The 12,214-nt window shown below is 43.3% G+C and overlaps 1 protein-coding gene across 2 annotated transcripts in view; it reads right to left on the reverse strand.

Moving 5' to 3' along the window:
- Window positions 1-12,214, reverse strand: part of EP300 (E1A binding protein p300) — a 91,197-nt gene that overhangs the window by 20,406 nt on the left and 58,577 nt on the right. The window contains 9 exon segments of one of the 2 annotated variants that reach the window (NM_001266486.1): window positions 482-570; window positions 1,915-2,154; window positions 4,042-4,160; window positions 6,057-6,201; window positions 6,392-6,571; window positions 8,787-9,224; window positions 9,803-9,940; window positions 10,942-11,051; window positions 12,053-12,130. In NM_001266486.1, the coding sequence (NP_001253415.1) occupies window positions 482-570; window positions 1,915-2,154; window positions 4,042-4,160; window positions 6,057-6,201; window positions 6,392-6,571; window positions 8,787-9,224; window positions 9,803-9,940; window positions 10,942-11,051; window positions 12,053-12,130 (1,537 nt within the window). 2 annotated transcript variants of the gene reach the window in all.

The raw sequence follows: 12,214 nt of genomic DNA on the forward strand, positions 1-12,214 counted from the left end.
TTTCCTTTTAATTTGCTTAATGAGGCAAAGAAAAGACTCCAGAATCCTGTTTTCATGTATTCTAAGAACAACTACTTAGGGATAGGCCTCATATAAAAAGGAAACATTTCCAAAAAGCTGTCTAGCGAGTTTCAAAGTTTAAGAATCTTCTCAGTTTTGCCTCAGTCTGTGGTGATCAATAAAAACACAGTAGAAAGAGAAGTGGGGCCTGGCATATAGGCCCATCTATGCCAACAACTCACAAAGTTGCTTAACTTCTCAAGGTTTTGGGAGGAACCCCGGTAACTGATGCAAGGCTCCTTTGATAGAAAATTTTATAATTCTGCAAACAAAGGCAGAAGACAAAAAACAGAACTTGTGCTATACAGCTGTCTTCAAGCAAAATACACATGAACCATGACTGTATGTGTGCTGGCCCATCCGCATGCACTCCCTGGACAAGTGGACGCATGGACCATAGCCCACACCTGGCCAAGCTTACCTGTTCTGGTAACTGTAATAAGTGGCATCACGAGGTATTGTGCACAACTGTTTGCCGTAGCAACACAGTGTCTGTGGAGAGAACTCCAACTGCAAAAGAAACCATTTGTTAAAATGCACAGAGGCCTTAAGGACAAGCTAGAACAGTAAGAATGGCAAATTAGAAACAAAAGTCAGTGGTGTCTTAGTTCTCATTTATGTTAATTATAATGGGCTAATTCAGTTCTTGAAAATCATTCTTGGTTTACTACTACATTATTTCAAAACATTGAGGTAAGCTTAGCAGTCATATCCTTCCATCACTTTACCAAAGAACCCAACAGGAATATGTGGGCAGGGTAGCACATGCCTGCAGTGCTCAGGAAGCTGAGGTGGGAAGACTGCGTGAGCCCTAGAGTTCCAGACCAGCTTAGGTAACACAGCAAGACCACAGTCTTATTTTAAAAACAAAAAACCAATAATGTGAATTAGTATGTACAGGAAAGTCAGCACATGCTGAGGAATCTGCACCCATAGGTGAATATAAGAATGCCCCTACTCCAGATGAGCTCACAGTCTGTTGATTATTTAATTGATCAACTTTTCCATACAATTGCCAGTTCTGAAAAAATGCCTTTAAAGAAAGTCCATTTCTTCTTTCTTTTTTCTTTTTTTTTTTTTTTTTTGAGACGGAGTCTCGCTCTGTCGCCCAGGCTGGAGTGCAGTGGCGCAATCTCGGCTCGCTGCAAGCTCCGCCTCCCGGGTTTACGCCATTCTCCTGCCTCAGCCTCCCAAGTAGCTGGGACTACAGGCGCCCGCCACCTCGCCCGGCTAGTTTTTTGTATTTTTTAGTGGAGACGGGGTTTCACCATGTTAGCCCATGTTAGGATGGTCTCGATCTCCTGACCTTGTGATCCGCCCGTCTCGGCCTCCCAAAGTGCTGGGATTATAGGCTTGAGCCACAGCGCCCAGCCCAGAAAGTCCATTTCATATTAAGAGACATTACTACTGTGGCACACATTAAGAGACTGTGTCGGCTGGGAGAGGTGGCTCATGCCTGTAATTCCAGCACTTTGGGAGGCGGAGGCAGGAGGACTGCTTGAGCCCAGGAGTTCAAGACCAGCCTGAACAACATAAGACCCTGTTTCTATAAAACAAATTTAATAAAAAAACCAGGCATGGTGGCGTACAGCTGTAGTCCCAGCTGCTCAGGAGGCTGAGGCAGGAGAATTGCTTGAGCCCAGGAGGTTGAGGCTGCAGTGAGCTATGACCTCACCACTGCACTCCAGCCTGGGATAGTAAAACCCTGTCAAAAAGAAAAAAGAAAAAGGGGGAGAAAAAAAAAAAAAAAGCCATGTCAAAGCCAGAAGCAGGATATTCTCTTACCCCAGACACCACTGTATTATTCTAGGCATCCTAGAAAAGTTAAAGTCAAATCTGAAACACATTTCTTACCTTTCTGCCACAACAGTATCCAAGGCTTTGCATCACTGGGTCAATTTCTTGTTCAAAGACCTCAGAGAGCTTGGAGCAGTATTTGTATACCCGTGATGTTTTCCGGTTATATAACCAGGCATTATTGAACATAAGCCAAATATCATCGACATATTGCCAGGGCTCCTGATACTGTCCAGTGTCTAACTTCCTCTTAATGGTAGAAAGATCCATGGGGCTCTTCACAATATCAAAGTAATCCTAGAAAGACGACAAGTGATATCAAACATTACTCAAGTCTAACTATTTTTACAGGAGATAGAGTATCATCCATTATCATTGCTAATCTTCCAGGCAGTGTTTTAGTTTCTGGCCTGTCTATATTCCCCAAGAGGTGACTGATGTCTATCACTTCTTTAAATCATTAGTCTACAGAGATATTAAACTACTCAAAGGGCAGAGAAACAGAACTACTATGGACTTTCCAGACTTCAGGCTGATAGTCTACTGAAGCAACTTCAGGTACTTTATGAAAGTACATGTGAGATCAGTAAAGTTAAAGACGCTTAAAATTTTAGTACTAGAAGGGGTGTACAATGAGGAAACTAAGTCCACAGAACTTAAAGTGTTCCATCTGAAATGACAGCAAGATACAGGAAAAGAAAATTCCTAAAAGGCTTTTGTCTCTGGAAGTGCTTGACCTTTGAGACAGAGTCTCTGTCAACATGTTGCCCAGGCTAGAGTGCAGTGGCGCAATCCTGGCTCACTGCAACCTCTGCCTCCCAGGTTCGTTCAAACTATTCTCCTGCCTGAGCCTCCCAAGGGATTACAGGCGTGCACCACCATGCCCAGCTAATTTTTATTTTTTTAGTAGAGATGGGCTTACAAGTTGGTCAGACTGGTCTTGAACTCCTGACCTCAAGTGATCTGCCTGCCTTGGCCTCCCGAAGTGCTGGGATTAGAGGCATGAGCCACCATGCCCGGCCAAGTAACAGTTTAAAACCACCAAATGAAACCTGCCAGCACCCCAGTATATGGAGGCAACTTTAGAGAAACTCCGTCTCTACTAAAAAAAATTAGCCGGGTGTGGTGGCGCATGTCTGGAATCCCAGCTACTTGGGAGACTGAGAGACAGGAGAATTACTTCAACCCGCTAAGCAGAGGTTGTGTTGAGCTGATATCGTGCCATTGCACTCTAGCCTGGGCAACAAGAGTGAAACTCCATCTCAAAATAAAACAAAACAAAACAAAAGTAAACAAACTGTATAACCCAGGAATTCTGCTCCTAGGTAAATACCAAGAAGAAACAAAAACTTAAATCCATACAAAACTTATACATCAATGTTCACTGTGGTCCTATCTTAATAGTCAAAACGTGTAAACAACCTAAATGTCTATCAACTCATCAACAGGTAAAGAAAAATAATGGAATATTATTGGGCCATAAATAGGTATGCGGTACTGATTCATGCTACAACATAACATGGATGAACCTTGAAAACATTATGCTAAGGAACGTCCTGGCACAAATAATCACATACTATATGTTTCAATTTAATGAAACGTGTAGAACAGACAAATAAATCCAGAGAGAGAATGAAGTCTGCTGATGTTGAGGACTGGGGTGCTACGGGAGAAAACAGTGAGTGACTATTAATGGTAAAGGATTTTTTTCAGATGATGAAAATAAAAGTGTCATGCACAACTCTGTGAATATACTAAAAATCACTGAATTAGGCCAGGCCCAGTGGCTCACACCTGTAATTCAGCACTCTGGGAGGCTGAGATGGGCCAATTGCTTGAGTCCAGGCGTTCAAGACCAGCCTGGGCAACATGACAAAACCCCGTCTCTACTAAAAAATACAAAAAACTAGCCAGGTGAGGTAGCGCATGAATGTAATCCCAGCTAACTCAGGAGGCTGAAATGGGAGAATCACCTGAGCCCAGGAGGTGGAGACAGTAGTGAGCAGATTGTGTTACTGCACTCCAGCCTGGGCAACCAGAATAAGACCCTGTCTCAGGAAAAAAAAAAAAACACTGAACTGTAAATCTGAAATGAGTGGCTACACTGTTTGGAAAGTAAATTATCTATCAACAAAGCTGTTATCAAATTAAAAAACAAAGTCAGAAGTACCACCAAATACTTACAGGAATTCCTAAAAGCTGAGGGTCCACAGGTTGACGAAAAGGAAGGGATTCTGGATCCTGACGGTAAAGTGCCTCCAATGTTGGCATCAGTGCCTGTCGTAGTTCTTCTGGTTTGAAAACTTAAAAAGTGCATTTGAAATTAGTTATCAATTAAGCAAAAGAACTTTAAAAAACCATTCAGGCTGAAGCTCTAAAAGCACCCCAAGAATCAAATAACAAAATTAACTACTCTGTCCCCATGGAAATATCGCTACGGGCTCAATTACTGGTTCTAGATTCTAAGCCCTGCTTTGCTTCAGGCAGCTCCTAAAAAACTGCATCTTATCACCTTTAAACACCCTTCACCCTCAGCTTAACTTTTCAGTCACAAATTCAGTGAAGACAGACTTGGTCAATTAGAAACAGAATCCAAAGGCTTCTAAAAATTTATGAAGAGACTGCCAAATGGGACAGTCCACGGGACCAAGCACAGTGGCTTGCGTCTATAATCCCAGCACTTTGGGAGGCTGAGGTGGACGGATCACTTTGAGGTCAGGAGTTTCAGCCTGGCCAACCTGGTGAAACCTCATCTCTACTAAAAATACAAAAAGTTAGTTGGATGTGGTGGTGCGCTAGTCTGTTACTCAGGAGGCTGAGGCAAGAGAATTGCTTAAACTCGGGAGGCAGATGTTGCAGTGAGCCGAGATCGCGCCACTGCACTCCAGCCTGGACAACAGAGTGAGACTCCATCTCCAAAAAAAAAAAAAGGGTTCACAAGATACAAGATACTCATGTTTAGAGGGAGATGCAGTCAAGCAAGAAAGGAAAAGTCTTTCTTCATGACATCAGTATTTAATAAGTCAGGGACTAGACTAGATCTGGTATTGTCTTATACTACAAGGAGTCAGGGGCACACAACAGAAGACTCCTTCATTAAACTGCTTGGTATTTTAGACCCAAAGAAAAAGAGACACGTACTATTTTAATGACGAATGTTAGGTTTAAGTTTAAGAGACGGCTGGGCATGGTGGCTCATGCCTGTAATCCCAGCACCCTGGGAGGCTGAGGCAGGCGGATCATGAGGTCAGGAGATGGAGACCATCCTGGCTAACACAGTGAAACCCCATCTTTACCAAAAATATAAAAAATTAGCTGGGCGTGGTGGCGGGCGCCTGTAATCCCAACTACTCAGAAGACTGAGGCAGGAGAATGGCATGAACCCAGGAGGCAGAGCTTGCAATGAGCCGAGATCGTGCCACCGCACTCCCTCCTGGGTGACAGAGCGAGACTCCGCCTCAAAAAAAAAAAAAAAAAGGCAGGGCGCGGTGGCTCACGCCTGTAATCCCAGCACTATTGGGAGGCCGAGACAGGGGGATCACGAGATCAGGAGATCGAAACCATCCTGGCTAACACAGTGAAACCCTGTCTCTACTAAAAATTCAAAAAAAATTAGCCGGGCGTGGTGACGGGCGCCTGTAGTCCCAGCTACTCGGAAGGCTGAGGCAGGAGAATGGCGTGAACCTGGGAGGTGGAGCTTGCAGTGAGCTGAGATCGTGCCACTGCACTCCAGCCTGGCGATGCAGCGAGACTCCGAATCCAACCAAAAAAAAAAAAAAAAAAAAAAAAAAAAGACAAAGAAAGAAATTATTAAATGAGACAATGTGGGTACTCAGCACACAGGAGGTGAATGACAAATACTATTATTATTGCTATTCTTTCCTGCATTTTAGTCAAGGCTATTTACAAACATTTCTCTCTTGAAAAATAAGAAAATTTTTAGGGGATACTAACACACGGAACCCTGAAGAAATGAGGGGAACGACTAACTCATTGGTTGCTGCAAGTGAATATTAAAAAATAAAGAAAGGAAGAAAGAAAAATTATTAATAACAATGAAGAGACCAGGCCCAGGGCTTCAAGGTTAATGAAATCACATTAATGGCAACTTCTGAGGCCTAAGAGGCATGATTGCAATTCTGCCCTGGGTTTTTGGTTTCTTCATGTTATCTCCAGAACAAACGGTTTAAGAGACTCACTCTTTTTCTTTGACTGTCCTGGAGCTGGAGATGACTGGGTAGCTGAAGTACTTGGCTGATCTTCCTCCTCTTTTATTTCAGTTTTTAACTCAGTGCTTCTCTCTTCTGTTTCTGTAGGTTCCATTTTACAGTCTTCCACTTTAGACTAAAAGGTAAGAGTTTTTAGTATTCCAAAGATATCTAGTTGGGAATCAGTAGTCTGAACATCCTTTCTCATGCAAAATCTATGCCATGAGATCTAATTATCAAAGTATTTTTCTGTAATATTTTTTAAAAACTGGGTTCCTAGACTGGGGTCCTAACCAAATCAAACAGTAATTGCCCTACTCTCTCACCTCTGAAATATCCTCCGGTTGAGTATCTGCTGGTTCTGGTTGATCCACTTCCATTTTGGCCTCCATCTTCACTTCCTGGGAAGGCTGCTTCTCAGGAATGGCCTGAGAATTCACTTCTGCGCTACTAGTAGATGGAGGGTTTGACACCTGTCCTTCAATGCTTACAGCTGGCTGGGAAAGCTGGGCAGAAAAACAAGGGGAGTGGGTGACACACACACAGTGTTTGCCAATGATACAATCAGAATGTAAGGTAAGCAACAAGACAGCAGAATTAGCCACCTATTTCTTGGCTTATATTCATTCACGGTGTTTTCATTTGCTCTGCCCATTTCACCTCCTTTAATTATACTTAAGAACAGGAGAATTAAGACTTGTAAATACTGGTTGTACATCAAAGAGCCAGCAACTATTTCATTGATAACTATCATTATCTGGCAGTGTGTGGGGATTTCAAAGATGTCTGCTTCAGAGGAGCTCACATTTATACAGAAGCGAGTGAAAGAAAATAATAAAGACTGGCTATCTTTTTTTTTTTTTTTTTTTTGAGACGGAGTCTCGCTGTGTCGCCCAGGGTGGAGTGCAGTGGCCGGATCTCAGCTCACTGCAAGCTCCGCCTCCCGGGTTTTTATGCCATTCTCCTGCCTCAGCCTCCCGAGTAGCCGGGACTACAGGCGCCTGCCACCTCGTCCGGCTGGTTTTTTTTTTTTTTTTGAGACGGAGTCTCGCTCTGTCGCCCAGGCTGGAGTACAGTGGCCAGATCTCAGCTCACTGCAAGCTCCGCCTCCCGGGTTTACGCCATTCTCCTGCCTCAGCCTCCCGAGTAGCTGGGACTATAGGCGCCCGCCATCTCGCCCGGCTAGTTTTTTTTGTATTTTTTTAGTAGAGACGGGGTTTCACCATGTTAGCCAGGATGGTCTTGATCTCCTGACCTCGTGATCCGCCCGTCTCGGCCTCCCAAAGTGCTGGGATTACAGGCTTGAGCCACCGCGCCCGGCCCCGGCTAGTTTTTTTTTGTATTTTTTAGTAGAGACGGGGTTTCACCGTGTTAGCCAGGATGGTCTCGAACTCCTGACCTCGTGATCCGCCCGTCTCGGCTTCCCAAAGTGCTGGGATTACAGGCTTGAGCCACCACGCCCGGCCAAGACTGGCTATCTTTTTTGTTTTTACCTTCTCACCAGAGAAAATTTCAAAGATACAGAAAAGGAGACAATAAATATAATGATGTCCCACAGGGTGGCTGTTTGGAATCACTAGATTCTAATGAGATAACTGGCATTCTCTGTCTTTTCCCTAAGGCTTGTCATAAGAAACCTCCTAATGAGAAGTCAGTATTTTCTGGAACTACTTTGATTTTATAAAGAATAAAATCAAGCAGATCCACTGGTTCCTCTCTCATTCTGTCCCTCCTTGTCTATCAGAGGCCACGATGAACCAGTTGTCCATCAAGTACAGTACTTTATAAAATGGCTGTGACTCATGGGACTTCTCAGTTCATCAACGTGACTGAGAATATATTAGTATCGATATCAAAGTAGAAGCTTCTAAACCCTTAAAAAAAGTTATATTAATAAGGATTCAACTATTAGATAAGAATTTGGATTTTTATTATATACATAACCAACCTCTCACAAGGAAGCTACAGGTTGTTCTGGGTATATAATTCTCTCATCTTAGATAATTTTTTAACTTTGGTTAGGGCCACAGGGACTCATAAATCTGCAATTTTTTTTTTCTTTAAAGACAGAGTCTCACTCTGTCACCTAGTCTGGAGTGCAGTGGCGTGATCTTGGATCACTGCAACCTCCACCTCCCAGGTACCCACTACCACGTCTGGCTAATATTTCTATTTTTTTGTAGAGACAGGGTTGACCTGTCTCTGACCACCACGTTGGCCAGGCTGGTCTCAAACTCCTGACCCCAAGTGATCTGCCCGCCAAGGCCTCCCAAAGTGCTGGGATGAAAGGTATAAGCCACCGCGCCTGCCCAAATCTGCAATTTTTCAATTTAATCTCTAAGTTTTAAAGCTCAAACTGTTTGAAAAAGATTCTTTAAATATATGTAAAATTTATGTGTTACACTAAATAATATACTAAATAAAGAGAAGGACTGTGTCCCCTTGTCATACCCCTCTACGTACCTTCAGACCTCAGGATACAACATGAAACATAATGGTCAAAGTCAGAGCTAAATAAAATCTTTACACTCCTGCTACGTTAGGTCCTATCACAGGAATGCAAAACAGGATAAGAAAGTCCCTAATGAAAAACAGATTACACTCTACTTGTGGAGAAAACAGTAAGAGATAAAGCAAAAGAGAGTAATAGAAATGACCCAGAAATAATATAATACTACAGTACAGCTCTAATGATTCTGCCTAAATCAAATCTCTACTTACTGGAGTTGCAGGCTGTGGAGCAAGCAGCGGTGCTGTTGGGGTAGGAACAGACGCTGCTGTGCTCTGCTGTGAGCGAGGCTGCTGCTGGGGCTGGTCAGCAGAAGGTGCAGCAGGAAGTGAAGGCTGTACTTGTTGGGGAAGTTGTGTTGTTGGTGGTGTAGGTGTCTGCCTTGGAGGGGGATGTAGAGCCTGGGACTGTGGTCCAGGTGGCATGGCAGGAGGTGTAGGAACAGGGGCTGGAATTGTTGTTGCTGGTGGCTGCTGAGCCCCTATGCTTGGGGGAGTATGGTGAGGGGTCGGGGTACGACTAGGTACAGGCGAGGGTGAATTCTGATGCAAAGCTGGTTGAGGAAGCTGGGGACAGTGAATGTGGCTCCCCTGAGACCCCGGAGGCATTATAGGAGAGTTCACCGGGCAGGAAGAACTAGACATTTGTGCCTGTTAAAATAAAAAACATAAGATAGCAATTCAAAACAGAATTAAAGAAATACTTACATGGCACGTTATATGAATTTAGGACACAAACTGGTTAAACAAAGAGTAGCAATGTGTCTATTTCAAAATGTGTAAAATACCCTGTTACTGGGGATATAGCTTTGGACAGCACCATTGATACAGTATTTAAGTAAACCGACTTCAAACCACTCAGCCGAATGGCCTCAGCCACTGCAGAAAAACGACAGAATTGAGAGCACAGTGCTCTAGGGCCTGCCTATGCTCTCTTCAGCCAGAATTCCTTCTACATTGTGTTTAATTCTAAGATTTATTTAAAAGTGTTCACTACTAAAAACAAAACCATCCATTTATATTATTTCCTAATTTGTAACAATTAACACCATTGCTATGTCACAGAATAATCTCTTAAGGTTCAGAACACCCTAAGTCTAAAACTGTTATTTTTTAAAAAAATCATCTGTTTTCACCCACTATCTGCTGCCACTCTTTCCTATAAAAACCTACGTCAAGAGAAATTTCAAGAATCAAAAAAAAGTAAAAAATCCACTTATGAGACATACTTGAGACACTGGAGCTTGACCACTGGACGGAGCCAAAGGCATATTTGTTACATTCATTCCCTGTGATGGGAACTGAGTCTGAGGAAGGAACTGGCTCTGGTTGGAAGGCTGTTGCATACGAGGCCCATAGCCCATAGGCTGCAAAAAAACACAGATCACCAAACTGCTTCATTACAGTTATTCTACTATAACTAAAATCATCAAAAGGTCCTAATGTCAGGTTTATTAAGCAAAGTCAAAGACAGGAGTATAGGTGAAGAGGGCTGGAGAGGAGAAGGAAGAAAGTTATAGAACAACTGACTCTTGTGCAGAAAAAGGGAAATAGCCTCACAGTTTACCTAGGTCTACTCTCAAGAAATAGTAAGAGGATGGAACAAACACACATTCTCTTGGTACACAAATATGTCTAGCACAAGGATAGCAGGTAACTTTCTTTGCATGCTCTGTTAAGTGAGGAGAGTTAATCACAATTTCATAAGCTCATGTCAGTGATGTAGTAATAACACAAATTCTAAGACCCATAATATGTAAAAACAAGTAAAATCTTACAAGTTGTGGCAGAATCTGGTAGCATTCATGGTCCACAAATGCTCTAGCAATGCTATATTTCATTTCTAAAATTACCCTACACAAATTCAGGCCTTAAAGAAAGAAATCTCCAAAGGCAAAAAACTTCATAAGACAAGAAGGGGCCCCAAAGGGGCCAAGATTCAGAGGCACCAGCTAACTCTAAAGGGCAGCAGGAGGGTCGGGGTCAAGGTAGAGAGATGAAGTGGTTAAGAGTTCACATAAGGAGCAGAAGCCTAGCCTCTCTTCTCCGAGCTCAAGAACCAGGCAAATGCACCATCAACCTTGCAAAAAGACAGTTCTCTGCCTGGAGAAGGGAAGACAGACATCAGGGAAGAGAGGTGACCATGAAAACGCATGCAGGCCACTAAACATGGACACTCCAGGGACAAGGGCCTGGCTGTTTTCGTTTTTTGGTCAGCTTTCTAGTAGAATTAAATACAGAAGAATTACAGAAGAACTAGGAGTTATGGTCTGTTTAAATAACTGTGAGCATTTATAAATTAGGAACAAACAGGATTTTCAAAATACCAGATAAAGGCCAAAATGATTACTAAAGACGTCAAACTAACCAGGTTGAGCGCTCCAGGCTGAGCCAACTGTCCATGGTGTTGAAGAGGAGCGGTTTGCCGGGGTACGATAGGGGGCTGGGCCATGCTCATCTGGCCAAATTGATTCAAACCTGTGAATATGTGCAAAATATTAGATCTGAACGCCTTTCTGAAACTGAAGAATAAAAGACAGAATTCTTATGTCTGATTCTACATCTTTTTTTGAAACAGAGTCTTGCTCTGTTGCCCAGGCTGGAGTGCAGTGGTGTCATCTCGGCTCACTGAACGCCTCCCGGGTTCACGCCATTCTTCTGCCTCAGCCTCCCGAGTAGCTGGGACTACAAGAGCCCACCACCACGCCTGGCTAATTTTTTATATTTTTAGTAGAGACAGGGTTTCATCGTGTTAGCCAGGATGGTCTCGATCTCCTGACCTCGTGATCCGCCCGCTTAGGCCTCCCAAAGTGCTGGGATACAGGTGTGAGCCACCGTGCCCGGCCCTGATTCTGTATTTTATCAGGACTAATAAACTGGCTTTCAACCTTGTAAGTATAAATAAATATGTCTCACAGCAGTTGTAAACAGACATTATTAACAGGATCTTCAAACCGAATTTTACAAATTTTACAATCTGCTTTTTTTTTTTTTTTGAGACGGAGTCTCGCTGTCACCCAGGCTGGGGTGCAGCAGCAAGATCTCGCTTCACTGCAAACTCCACCTTCTGGGTTTAAGTGATTCTCCAGCCTCAGCCTCCCGAGTAGATGGGATTACAGGCCTGTGCCACCACACTTGGCTAATTTTTGTATTTTTACTAGAAGGCAGGGTTTCGACACATTGGCCAGGATGGTCTCATACTTGACCTCAGGTGGTACACCAGCCTCAGCCTCCCAAGGTGCTGGGATTACAAGCGTGAGCCAATGCGCCCAGCCTGCAGTTGTTTTTAAATGGATGTTTGATCATTTAATGTCACCTGCCCTGTGATCTGCCAACCAACCTGCTCTTCACCCCCTCTTCCTCTATGGGCAGGTAATCATGACACTTGCTGTTGGTATAAAGTGGGTATCAAGGTAGCAAGTATTATCTTGCAGTACACCAGGGATTCTTTTAAAATAAATTTTTTTTTCACTATTTACCAGATTGTGGAGTTATCCGAGGCATCATCTGGTTTGGCACACTGCCACGGATCATAGTTGGGTCAGGCAGAGGACCATCTAGAGTAAAAAAGAGAAATAAAGAAGTATCTTTGCACCATCTGCCCTTAAACAACCAAAAAAAAAAACTCACTGCACACACAA

Source organism: Macaca mulatta, chromosome 10 (assembly GCF_049350105.2).
Source record: "Macaca mulatta isolate MMU2019108-1 chromosome 10, T2T-MMU8v2.0, whole genome shotgun sequence".
Classification (NCBI taxonomy): domain Eukaryota; kingdom Metazoa; phylum Chordata; class Mammalia; order Primates; family Cercopithecidae; genus Macaca; species Macaca mulatta.